General features: G+C 49.0%; 1 protein-coding gene across 1 annotated transcript in view; it reads right to left on the reverse strand.

The window, feature by feature from the left end:
• The window catches only part of LAMC1 (laminin subunit gamma 1), a 63003-nt gene extending 49246 nt beyond the window's left edge, over positions 1 to 13757 (reverse strand). Inside the window, exon 1 of the mRNA XM_027694864.1 lies at positions 13430 to 13757. Coding sequence (XP_027550665.1) covers positions 13430 to 13742 — 313 coding nt within the window. The 5' untranslated portion in view covers positions 13743 to 13757. The remainder of the gene's footprint in view (positions 1 to 13429) is intronic.
• Between the last annotated feature and the right edge of the window lie 99 nt (positions 13758 to 13856).

The following is a 13856-nucleotide window of genomic DNA, read 5'->3' on the forward strand; positions in this document are numbered from 1 at the left end:
CTGTGTGATTCCTTGCCCCCAGCTGCAGTGAGGGAGGGCAGGGCTGAGAGATGCCAATGTACCTTGAGAGACCGTGAAGCCACACCTGCATTCCTTCCCTCCCAGATTTGAAGCACCCCACCGAGCCCCAGGACAGCTATTCTGCAAGGACAGGCACCATTCAGGCACACAAAATGCCTCTGCCTTGTACTCTGTTGTCACAGCAACTGAACACAAAGGTTGACTGTCAGCATGAAAGCCTTGGGGTGGTGGAAGAGGAAATGGGGGAAGCAGCAGATGTGTAGGATAAAAACTGTGTGGAGATACAGTACAGAGATACATGGCAAGTATTGGAGCCGATCCTGACAGAAAGCCCAAGCTTCCTACAGCTCATCCTCATGGCTTATACTTTGTTCTGGAGCATTATAGGATGGTTTGGGTTAGAAGGGACTTCAAAAGGTCACCAATCCAACCCCCTGCAATGAACAGGGACACCTTCCACTAGCCCAGGTTGCTCCACGCCCCATCCAACCCAGCCTTGGACACCTGCAGGGATGGGGCAGCCACAGCTTCTCTGGGCAACCTGTGCCAGGGCCTAAACACCCTCATTGTAAAAAACATTTTTTTCCTATATCTAGTTTCAATCTACCCTCCCTCAGTTCAAAACCATCACCCCTTGTCCTATCGCTACAGGCTCTGCTAAAAAGTTTGTCCCCACCTTTTTCAACCCTTTAAGTATCAAAATGAAGAAGTTTAACGATGATTTGATTGTTTTATCTTGGCAACATACTTCAGAGAAACACTGGTGTGTGCCTTTTAGGCACTGTAGACAGAAGATGCTCCAGGAATGCCTTGCCAATTTATGAATCCCTTTTTAACCACCGATTCAGAATGACCACTAACCTTTTCCAACAGGGTAAGAATCTTCCCCTTCAAAATCTTTCAACATGCCTTTCTCAAGGATGCAAAAAAACCACACAGACCCAGCAGTTACAGGCTCTTAACTACAAATGCTTGTTTACACTTCAAAGCAGGCCTCTGCTGCTCGAACTTAATTAATTAATCATTAACTCTATGACAGAAGGAGTACGATGTTCCACTCTGCAACACCATCATCACTTGTCCTGAAGGCTCTTTCCTCTCTGTAGGCAGATGCAAGAAAAAAAAGAAGTGGTTTCAGCATCTACCTCAGGAAGCAGGACAGGCAGAAAGCCAGCACGGAATTTTTTTTTATTTCTTTTTGAGTCTGTCCTTATTTTACACCTGGCAAGACACCCTGTAGTACCACTGAAGGAACTACCACTTCTTTCCCAAAAGGCATCACGTAACCTGATGAAGAACTGCTACACATAAAACACCTTTCAGAGGTTCCATGCCTACTTTCCAGTCAAAACCTTTCACAGTCCATTACCTTTTCTGCAGAGTTACCTCTGCTGTTTCAGCTTTAGGACACCAACAGGAGAAAAAGCAAAAGCTGATAGATTTTAACCGTACGTTTCAAGTGAGCTTCCCTTGAGCAGCCAGCACAGGTACCTGAACAAAGCAAGACCACAGACTGCTAGGGGAACACACACTCCAGCTCTCCACTCGCATTTTTGGCTATTCCCAGCACATTTCTTAAGCAAGTCTGGACATGTGTCACTGCTCAGAGAGGGTGACAGAGAACGTTTCCCCTGTTACGCTCATCACACACAGAGAGCAGAGATGGGAGGTGAACTCTCCACACTTTCACATCCTCTGCGAGTCCAACGACAACACCAACTCAATTTCTTGAGGTTTCTTCCAGCCGGGCTCCCGCGGGTTCCCCCAAGCCTGGAGCAGCTCAGGAAGGCCCGGGGATGCCCAGCCCCAGCAGCTGTGTGTTTGCAGGAAGGACAAAAGCCAGCAGGGCTGCCAGCACTGCTGGGAATTTCAAAGCCTCATGCGATTTAGCCCGGCACAGTTCAAACTTTCTGCTACACAGCACTAATGACGCAGATTAACAATTCCAAACTCTGTCCTTTTGGCTGAACCACCTCTCTTCCCACAACCCCTCTCTGTACCCTGTATAAGCATTCAATACCGCTCCCCTCGATGGATCACCCTTTCAAAACACATCTCATTCCCTCCCACTGTTTTCAAGTTAATGTCAACTTTTTATGGGTGAGAGCAATAAAGAAAATCAACATTTGTGGGGACAGAAGGGCTGGGAGACAGGGTCCCTCCCAGCCACCAGAGCAGCATGTTAATGTTGTACCACGCAGCTCACAAAAGAACGTGCCACAGCCCTGGAGTTGCAAACCAGACTGAATGGCTGACATGAAAAAGGTGATAAATTCACAGACAAATTAAAGAGGAGACACATTCAGCACGAGGTTTCGCAGCAGGAAGAACTGAGATCCCTGTGAGCATTTTTAACCTCCTCCATGGAATAGCTGGTGACACTGTCAGTGCCAGCAGCCCAGACCACAGCACTGCTGTAACTCCACATCCAAACCCTCGGTTAATTAACCATTTTTTTGGTGAATAAGCACAACGAGATCAGAGCCAACTACTTCAAGTGCACCAGAAAACCAGCCCAGTGCCTTCCCTGACACAAGAGTTTTACAAGAGCTGTACCCAAAGCTCTCAACCACTGCTGGCGACCACAGTGCTCATGAGCAGCCAGTGCCACAGCTGCACCACAGCTGCTCCAAGTGATTTTTGGACATCATGGTGCTATGAATTATGAGTAAAACATGACTTGTCATCAAAAAACCATGTTACTGCCGTGTTTTTGCTTGAACTTGCAGAGAATCAAAGCTCAGAAAGGCAACAAACCCGACTTTGGGAATCTTCTGATGTTCTTCCCCAGGGCTACCCATGTACTTGCGGAGCCACAGACATGCATTTTCCTAGAGACTTCTAGGAATCTCTGGATTCCAAATTAAAGATCTTTTAAGAGTGCTTCTTAGATTACTTTTTTATGAAATTGTATGCTCTGTACTCAAATAAAGACTGATGGCAGTCTGCCAGGGAATGGAGAGAACCAACCTGGGTTGCAAGAGGTGCCCCAAGTTTAGAATTTACAGCCTTTCCAGCACCTTCCAAGAAAGTTACAGGCTTCTCCTGACACAGCTCCTACATCTTAAAGGAACAGAAGTGCAGGACAGTTAGGCTATGAGGAAATCTGCAGCACAGCAAACACACCTCAAGTGCTATGAAGCTTTTGGAAAAGCTCATCTCTGCATCCTTACTTCCAAAATAATCTGTGCTTTGTTTCATAAGGAAATGGGGTTTAGCTGCCCCTGGGCTGGCCCTGCTCAGCCTCCCAGCAATCAGGGCCGGCTGTTGGGAGGGAGGGTGTGAGAAAGGGGCAGCACACCCACGGATGTGTGCAGAGTCACTCTGCTTAGAAAGCACAAGAGCGGTGACTCGTGTAATGCCGGTAATTTAATCAGTTAACTCATGCCTGCAGAGCATGGATGGAGGGGACTGGAGAGCCATAGCAGAGCCGAGCAGCCCTCCCAGCTCTGCCAGCAATCCCAGGAGAGTGGGACAGGGAAGGAGCAGGCTGGGAGGGAAAGCAGGGAGAAAACCAGGTTTCATTAAAAAGACACCGCACGACGATGGCAGGATCTCGCTTCATTAAGAGTTCCAGTTCACTCTGCTCCGCCGTAGCAGCTGCCCCATCCCTGCAGCCCCAAATCTCTTTGCTCCGAGCTCTTCTTCACAACCCTGCTGGGAATCAGCAGTGACAAACACTCATTTTTGAATGTTTCATCCTGGCTTCAACTCAGGAAAACTTGTAACTGCCCTTGGATAAGGGGTGTCCACTCCACTCCGATCCCTAACGCGTGCAAGAGGAGAAACCACAGAACAATAGTGAGCACTTAATGATTCTGAACTCCCACTGTACTCCTCAGTCTGACCAAAATGAAACCACCAGCACCTTGTCTGTAGGCATATATAAAGCAAGTGTTCAAGGGCAGTGGCAATGCTACCCAGGCAGGCTGAGGTGGCTGCTGGGACCAGAAGTGCAGGGAGATCTCAGCTGAATAACCTCATCCTGGAGAGAGGGGAACCTTCCCAAACTGCACAGCCCAGGAACATCTCAGTACCAGGGAAACTGGAGCAGGAGGGAGGTGAAGCCCAGGCAGGCTGCAACGAGCTTCAGAAAGGAGAAGAAAGGGAGAGAGGGGCCATCAAACACAAGTAAATCAAGCAGGAGGTCTGCAAGCTTAGAACAGCTGCAGACAAGCAACAGTTTCTCAACTAGTTCATTAAGCTGATTCAGTGTTGAGAAATCCCTCATCCTACGTTACTCCGGCCAGGAAAGCAGGACCCACAAGGCCCAGGAAGGCAGCCAGTGAAAGCTGAGGAAGCAGCAGCTGGAAGGGAAAGGAAGCATCAGCTGCTGAAACACAATAAAAGCAGGTTGGCTGGGCCAAGCCCTGCACGGCGACAGCCGCAGCCAGGAGCAGGGCAGAGGGAGACGCCACATAAACCGTGTTTTTCAGGAGCTGGGAGGGAAGAGCAGCAGGCAGGGCAGCCTGTCCAGGGCTGCTCCCCAGGGACCAACCCTGCAAGCTGCCGGGAAGTAAATCCCATTGCAAAATCCCACCAGATGGGAGCATGCAAAGGACTGCAGATGAAAGGACTATAAATAATCATCATAATCAGAGCCGACCACAGAAGTCCCAGGACAAGAACATTTTCTTTTCGCTCAGTCAAGCAGTCCCACTTAACACTGTGATACCGAGAAGCATCTGATGGTACTTTTTCCAGAAGGGACTGATTTTTCATTCCACTAATCTCTGTAAGAGATACTCCCAAAGCAATCTGAGCCTTTCAAAGCATGTAGCTTATACTCCACAACCTTATAAGCACAGCATAAGAAAGCACCAAGAAAACATCCTTCTTCAAGAGGTTCGAGGCAACAATTTGTTTAAAGATTCCAAGACACACTATCTTTTAATTCAAAGATTAGAAAGATTCACCTTCCTGAAACAAAATATACAGGGAAGGGAAAGAATATATTCATGAAAAGGCAAAAAGCAACCTGTTCAGCATCCCTGGTATTTTCCCCACCACCAAAATAAACCCAAACCAGCCCAAGGGCAACACACTGCAAAAGCAACGGCTCACTGAGTTGGGAACAAGGTTTTTTTCTGATGCTGAGTGGGCTGAGCTATAAAGCAGACCTTGAAAAAAACAACCTTTCAAGATAAAAGCAGAGTACTTAAAACTGGGCTGGTGCCAACTGCAAACTCCACAGCACTCCCTCAGCCTTGGAGCACCCGAAGGAACAAGCATTTTGGGCAACCCACTGGCAAGGCAAGGGCTACCACATACAGCCAGCCACTGCCCACTTCAACACGTATGTGCTGAAGAACCCCTGTTTTCCAGCAGGTTTTGATGTTGAGTAGGTTTTAGGGAGTTTGGGGTGGTTTTTAAGAGGTGATCTTTCCATTACAAAGAGTTAAGAGCAATCCAAGGGCAGTTTTCCTCCTTTCCACTTCAGGCCGTGAGTAGGGGCCAGGTGCCACTCCTGAAGCTGCTTAACAATTCTGCACCCTGATCTTCCCCCAGGAGCACCTCAGGCCCCCAAGGATGAATTAGAGATTTACTCTGTCCTCCTGCAAAACACAGGACCCACTACAATGCCAAGTCAGGTAAGCAGCTCTCCAAATACACCAAAGTCTACAAGAGAAACAAGAACATTACAGAACACTGAGCTGAGAACCCACAAACCCTGTGTCTTCGCAAGATCTCAATATATCATCTCTACAAACACCTTAAAAGCCTTCCCCTTCCCCCACAAAAACACCAACCCCCCCAAACCAACTGGACAAATAAGCCCCCAAGCTCCCTGGAAGCAAACCTCCCATGTACAAGATGGTACTAGCTTGCCTACCAAAGGGAAAAAAAAAAATCCAATAATAGTTTTTGGACACTGTTTCTAAAAGAGGAAATTTTGAAATTCTCCATTGCCGAACACAGCTGTGTTGTGTCAGAACTGCAGGCATGATTACCACTGGAAACAGCTCTTTGATGACTATCACACAGGAATATCTAAAACAAGTAGAAGCATGGAAACAAAAACTGCTTTGCCACCCAGTTTCAAAACAAAATGCTGAAGATCACTGAATAATATATTAATGGGGTTGGTTGGGGTTTGGGGGTTTTTTTTGGTAAAAGATCTCCCAAATAGGGCTGGACCGGTAGAAAAAGATTAAAGACTGAGGGGTTTTTTTTAAATTTAAATAAAATTACCTTGCCATTTCATATCCTTTTACAGTTGATGAGTTTTCCAAGCTTCTACGTGAGAAAAATTCCTAGAAATCATTAAGTTTTACCTCAAAAGTACCTAAACCCCCACCAAGGCTAAGAGCAGCTTGCACCTCCAATTGGCAGGCTACAAAAGGCAGCTTCTCCTCTCAGTACTCCTGGTCCTATTTGACAACTGCACATGTCTACCAGCAGCAGCTCTCTAATCTCACAGGACAGTTGCTTCATTAGCAGCTGTCCTGAAGCTCTCATCAATGCTGGTGTGACAGCCAACAGCACCAGCACACTGCTAAAATCCAACATTACTCGAGGAATACTATGGACAATAAGAGCAATCCCAAGTACATCCTTTGGAAATGGCTAATCCTGATATTACAAAGAGTTCCAAACGCAGCTGGGGGATGTCACATTGTCAACACAAGCAGCCACACTCATCCCTCATTTAAAGCCTGTAAAGTGTGATTTGAGACACACAGGGCTACTCTGTACCTGGGGGGGGGGAAACAATATATTCCTTTTTGTGTGGTGGGACAACAGACCCAGCAAGATTCCTGTGATTTACTGGGAAATCATGAAACTCATGTTATTTTCTAATCAAAACACACCATGGTGGCCACCAATAAGCAAGATCTCGTGGTTAAGAGATGTGTAAAAGCAGGCTGATATGGTTCTTCCCAGACAGGAGCTCACATGGAGGGAGGCAGACCCTGGCTGAGCTTCCAAAGGTTATTACAGACCAGACACAGTGATGCGAGTTGCTCAGTTTGACACACCAGACCTCATATCCCACAGGTACAAGACAGAGGCACACAGTGATCCTGCAGGAAAATACTCAGCACGCCCTCCCCAGTGGTGGCAAATGATGAATTAAGGCCCCAGGACACAAGCAGGAGGTCTCAGCCTGACAGAAGTTTCACAATTAAGGACAATGCTCATGGTTCTGTTTTTAAGAATGATGGTGAACCGAGGTTCGAGTTTCCTATCCCATCCATCTGCGCTGGAAATTCTTTTCTCTTCGTGTTGTTTGCAGAGCAATCATGTTTTTCATTTCCGTGGGAAGCAGCAGCCTGGGATTTTCACTTGTAGGCTCAGAGAGCCCAGGAGAGCCTCCTGAAGCCTCGGGCTACAAGAGAAATGCTACCTAATAAGCCAGAAGTTTTCTGGCACGCCAACAATTCTGAGCAGCAAAGAACAGTTTCCAAGGTTTAAACCTACAGGAGGAACTATCTGAGTGTTTGAAAACCAGCGATGAATCCTTCTACCAACTCAGGGCAAGCACCACAAATAGCAGCTGGTTTTGCAGCAAAATACCACGCGGTTCCAACTCTCTCCACCTCCCAAAACATGCACTCTCCCTTGTATAGTATTCCCAAAGGCGTCACGCAGTGGCATCAGCATCCCAAGGCAGAGCAGGAGAAAACCTGGGAATTTAAAGGGTATGCAGGAAGCGATAAAGAGCTTTAAAGCCCCTTTATATAACTTCACTGAACAACTGCTGGCCATTAAAAGCCCTGATCTCTTCACTGCTCGTGTTGAAACCTGCAAAATGTAAATCAAGCCTTTTGGAGGCCAACTAAAATAGAGTCACCCCCAGGGCTCCACAAATACCACGGCGAAGCCGCTGAGGGCGCAGGGCCGGCCCTTCCCAACCTGGGCTCCACACGCCTGCCAGGGCTTCCCGACACACCCCAAAACACCAGCCCGGGCGCCGGAAAAGCTCCCTCCTCCACGCCTTAATTACCATTTCTCCAAGTTTTTAAATTGCAGCTGTGCCAGGCAGAGAGCTTCACGTGCGTACATCCTGCCTGCACCACGGTGGTTCCCTGAGGTAGGCAGCGAACCGCAGCCTCGTAAAGTTTTAATGGGATAACCGGCAAACCAAGGGCATGGCTCTGCTGAATGAAACAAAGCAACTGCATCCCGGTGGTATAAGCTACCTACTTGATTTAAGGCACGTTTTATAGCCCTCTCTTTTGAAAAAAAAAAAAAAAAAAAAAGAAGCTGGTTTTCTGTACTAACTCAAAAAAAAAAAGTCTCATCTGCTACAAACAACAGGCGAATCAAGCCAGGGTTGAGCACAAGAACTGGCACCTCGCCTGTGTTTCCTTGTAAATGCCTTCAAATGGCAGTCATGCCCCAAACCACGCTTCCAGACAAAGTATATATAACCAGGCATCATCACTCTCCTCAAAGCCAAATAAAGGACTGAGCGGGTAGAGAAGGGGGAGGCAAAGGAGACAGGCAGCCCATTTCTCCAACAACAGATAGCTTCATAGGTTTTTCTTTATTTTATACACACAAGACACCACCCAGCTCAGCAACATGGGTTTCTAGGCTGGTCTACTTTAGGGATTTCAGGAGCCAACATGCTTTTAACACAGGCAACCAGCAATTTCATCTCTCTCCTTGTGAAAGGCAAGTTAGCAGAGGGCTGCTTCCAGGACTGAACACCAGCTCCTCTTCCCAGGCAAATGAGAGAAGAGGTTGGAATTGGTCTTTCCTGCTACAGATGGTCCTGGATTCACAGCTGAGGCCACCAGCACCATCAGCCAAGCGCATCTCCTGGGCACTGTCCCCGCTGACATGCAGTGGGCAGTCACCCACACTGGGAACGCCAGGTCAGACCACTCCTGGCTCGCAGGCTGCGGATAAAAGCACGGCTGCTCTCAGTGGAGATGGGGTCACCCCAGCACGGAACAGCCACCAGCATGCTGAGGACGCTGCCTCTTTGTCCGAGGAACAAAACACTGGGATCACGAAAGCTGAAATCGAGCACATGCAGCCAGAGGGTAAAAGTGGTGGGGAAAAATGAGAGGTGGCTCTGGCGGGGCCAGTTGGGAAGGGAATGCCAAGGCACACACAGAAGTGGATAAAAAAGGTGTAGAAAGAGTAGAAACAGCACATGGAAATTAGAGCTGCAGAAAGAAAAAGTGAGAAACTGCTCTGGAAAATCATACAGCATCTGAAAAAAACGCAAACCTTTGCCCACCACAAGTACTCCATGTACCTCCATGCTGTTTCTTTTCCTCTTCTTTCATGTTCTAAGGAGCAACTTTAACACATGGCTTTGTTTTGGTGTGTTAGGGGTCTAAACAGCAAAGCTGTGCTCCAAGTGTGGAGAGATGCCAGAACTATCCCAATGCTCCCAGGACAGGTGAACAGCACACACTGTAAAAATAATGTGACTTCACCAAAAAAAAAGAAAAAAAAAAAGGCAGACAACTAACTACATACCAGTAATGCCTTGGCTTTCATCTACTTGGGGCACTGCTGCCCCAAAGTCCCTTATTTCAGGAATATATGGGAACACGGCAGGAGGGCAGCGTTGGAGGAAAAAAGTGACTGGCTGGGTCAAGTCTAAATCAGAAATGATTCAACTTGAGGAACTGTAAAACGGGGTAAGCCAAGGGATACTTTTGAGAAAAGTGGAAGAAGGGACACAGCAGTGCTCCCCTCTCCTCTCATCCACTAACCTAATTATCCAGACACCACCCTGTGAATGGGTTCAGCTCCCCCCTTCTCCTGATTTACAGCTGCAAACTCAAGTCTCTAGGCCTCTTGGGGGGGGGAATCTTACTCAGGGGGTCTTAATACCCTCTAGTACAAAGAGAAACAGCTTTTATAACTCCAGATGTTCCTGGTGCAGGGACTGGTAATTACCCCAATTCCCCTCTCCACAGGGAACACCTTCATTTCTGGGCACATATTTCCTTTCCAAGCAATTCCAAGGATCCAAGCCTTTAACTCTCAGCAGTAGTGATATGTGTTGCACTTTCTGTATCAGGCTATTTGCTGGCATCCAGTCTCAAAACTAAAGGTTTTTGAATCTTCTTACAACTCCCAGTTTAAAACAAGTTTAAAGAAACCCACGTTTCCATGCTGGCAACAGACCCGCAGCTCTTACTGACCTTCCACAGGCTCCTCTGAAATGCTGAGGCTGTTCTACGCGGACTGAACATCACTGGATGTTAATCAAGACATCTCAGACGGTCAAAAACCTCAGCACAGGGCAGCATGTGCACACTAACACTGCTGGTCCCCAATGGGTGCAATGCAGCACGACCACTCAGGACACCAGTGCTTCTAGAAATGAAGGCAACTGCAGCATCAAACAAGGATACGGGTCTGAGCACAGAGCTTAATCCTCGAAAACCAGGCACAACTAACTGCAGAGAAGGGCTTTGTGTCCCAGAATGCCTTTACGTCCTACCAAGTACATAAACACTTGTCAAGCTCTTTGCCTCCTTCTCTTAGTGATGTCAATAATTAAGTGTCTCAAAGACCATGGTGCCGGTGGGCACCCAACAGCTCACGCAAAGAAAGATGGTTTGATGTCGCAGAAGTAGAGCAGAGCAACGCTGCAAAAGATTTTGGGGCACTTCAGTCTAAAACTGCACTTTCAGTACTTGACAGCTCTTCAACTTGCCATGAACTCAGCAACACATACAGAGTTGTACAGGAATATTTACAGCACGTGCACAGAGAGCTTAATGCTCCGCTCTTAGTCATCATAAAACTAACTCCTGCCACCACCACCATGCCCTCAGCAAGCTTCTGATTCTTAAAAGGCTTCACACTACAAACACCCCACCCAAAAACCTAACTGGGAAAAAACAGGTTAAAAAAAATCCCCCTCAAATATGTGGAAGTCAGCCAGGCAGCTTTGCTTAAAAGTTGTACTCTAGTCGAAAAACAAGGCAGAGCCAATCCACAAAGCTGCAAGGGCCCGCAAACAAATCCAGAACCCAAGGGACTGTGTGGCAATACTACAATATTTCAAAGATGCAATTTTTTCATCAAAGAACTGTGCACATTTCTTCAAAGCCCAGGACACAGCATGCTGTTTGCTCCAGTACACTGGAAAAATACTGCTGTTTTTCAAAGAACACCCATACACACACAGGTGCACATAAGACAGCAGCAATACAGATATGTCCATGAAATTTTGCCTTGATAACGAGAATTATGATTTCTATTAAAAAAGAACTTGAGATCAAATCTCAGCTTACCAGTTTTTCCAGGAGTCCTGAATAAAACATTCCCATTGTACAAAGAAACAAAGAAGATAACAAGGCTTTAATAACTACCTCCCCTTATCTGATCGACAAGACATACTTACACGGTATATTTATTTTGAAGCTCCTAACACAAAGAAACACTTCAGGGCAGTGAGGCACTCCAGGCTACTGGGGCACATCAATGTGGTCACCAGGTGACCCCGGGTACAGGGCTCAGTGTCATCATCTCACAAACGCAGGTGGGAGCTTTCATACAACCCATCCTCAGATTGTGAAACCCAAGACCCAGCTCCCCAAGCCCTAACGTAATTTTTTTCTCTCTGAATTATGTTGTTATCAATGCTAAACTTAAGGCTCAACAGCTGCTCTTGATTAGAAGCTGTGAATGGTTGCAGTGGGGCATTCTTTAATTTTTCCTCGATTTAATGACATGAGGATATAAGCTGTGGTTTCAACTTGCCATTGGCTGGCTCATCTTCTAGTTCTAAACCATTACCCCTTCTCCATGTCACAACAGCTTGAATAAATTAATGAAGAGAAGAAAAGAAAAGCTTGTCCACAAACCAAGGCAAAGGCTACAATACTTTATCCCAAAGGAATCTCTGGGAAGGTAAATTAAACAGAAAATCCACCTTCCTTTTTTGACTCGCTGTGATGGGTTCCTCAGCAATGCTGACTGCTGACACACCTAATCCACCCAGCAATTACAGGAAAACACTGCCCTGGGGATAAGAGGATACAGAGCAGATGTGCCCTCACACACACGCGATGTTCCACAGTGCTCACCACTTTTCAAACCAACATCTCCCACCTGAACCACAAGCCTGCTGCCTGGAACACTCCAGGATCCAGCCTGGGGCTTGGCAGTGCTGGGTTGAACTCGATGATCTTAAAAGTCTTGTCATAGAATCCTGGAATGGCCTGGGTTGGAAGGGACCTTAAAGCTCAACCAGTTCCATCCCCTGCCATGGGCAGGGACACCTTCCACTAGCCCAGGTTGCTCCAAGCCCCATCCAACCTGGCCTTGGACACTTCCAGGGATGGAACAGCCACAGCTTCTCTGGGCAACCTGTGCCAGGGCCTCCCCACCCTCACAGGGAAGAATTTCTTCCTGATACTATTCCAATCTAAATAACTCAATGATTCCCGGTGCATGGGGCAGCACATGATCACTGCGAGCACACCACTGCCAACTGCCTCTGGCAGCACAGGCTGCTCCTCTCACAAATCAAGAGCACATCCAATGCAGACTGCAGTGGAGCATTCCCTGTAATATTCATTGGGGAAGGCTGAAAATAAACTTTACCTAGCACTGTTGGGCAGCTGTGAGTACACCATCAGCCAAGGGGTGAAGAGCCAGTGCAGGGCCAGACCCTCAGCTGAGGGCACCCCTGACACAGCTCGGGGATGCAGGAACCATTGACTTACACCAGGTGAACACAGCTGGGGACCTGCAGAGTGAGGATCTGCTTACACCCCCTGAACCCTGTCCTGGAGGTGCCCCATGAATGGGGCTGCCACTCAGCACAGAATCACAGAATGGGTCAGGCTGGAAGGGACCACAGTGGCTCATCTGGTCCCACCTCCCTGCTCCAGCAGGGTCATCCCAGAGCACATGGCATAGGTTGTGTCCAGAAGGGTCTGGAATATCCCCAGGGAGGAGACTCCACACCCTCTCTGTGTTCCAGTGCTGGGTCACTGCACAGCAAAGTTCTTTCTCATGTCCAGGTGGAACTTCCTGGGCATCAGTTCCTGCCCATTGCCGGGCCCCCTGAGCAGAGCCTGGGCCGACCTCTGACACCTTCCCTTTGGATACCAATACACATTAATGAGATGCCCTCTCAGTGTCTCTTCTCGAGGCTGAGCAGCCCCAGCTCCCTCAGCCTTTCCTGCACCATCCCTTCAGCATCCTCACAGCCTCTGCTGGACCCGCTCCGGGAGCTCTTGTCCCTCCTGTCCTGAGGAGCCCAGAGCTGGTCCCAGCACTGCAGATGTGCCTCACAGGGCTGGACAGAGGGGCAGGATCCCCTCCCTGACCTGCTCTTCCTGATGCGCCCCAGGATCCCACTGGCCACCAGGACCCGCAGCTCCCTCCCCGCAGCGGGTCACCCCCAGCCCTACCGGTGCCCAGGGTTACTCCCCCCAGGCGCAGCACCCTGCCCGTGCCCCCTCCCCGCCCTTACCCAGGTGCAGGGTGAGGTTGACGGCGGTGGGGTGCTGCACGCCGGCCAGCATCGTGCGGCTCTGCCACCAGGTCGCGTCGGCCGGGCTGTTGTAGTCGGTGAGGAAGGCGGCCCCGTGGCTCAGGTGCGGCTGGGCGGCGTCGCAGAGGTGGCAGGACTGTGTGACGCCGGTGACCCCGGTCTGCACGCAGTACTCCTCGGCCGGCGCCCCGCACGTGTGCGTGGCCAGCACCGTGGCGTTGAACGCCGCGTTCACGAACTCGGGCATGCAGCGCTGCGCCCGCCCGCTCCGCTCCTCCGCGCACTCGTCCATGGCGCCGCCGCACCGCGCGGGCACCCACAGCCACAGCACCCACAGCCACAGCGCCCGGCGCTCGCCGCCGCCGCCGCCGCCGCCGCCCATGGCGGGGCCGCGGGACCGGCGGGG

This window comes from Neopelma chrysocephalum, unplaced genomic scaffold (genome assembly GCF_003984885.1).
Source record: "Neopelma chrysocephalum unplaced genomic scaffold, ASM398488v2 Primary Assembly neopelma1_98, whole genome shotgun sequence".
Taxonomy (NCBI): domain Eukaryota; kingdom Metazoa; phylum Chordata; class Aves; order Passeriformes; family Pipridae; genus Neopelma; species Neopelma chrysocephalum.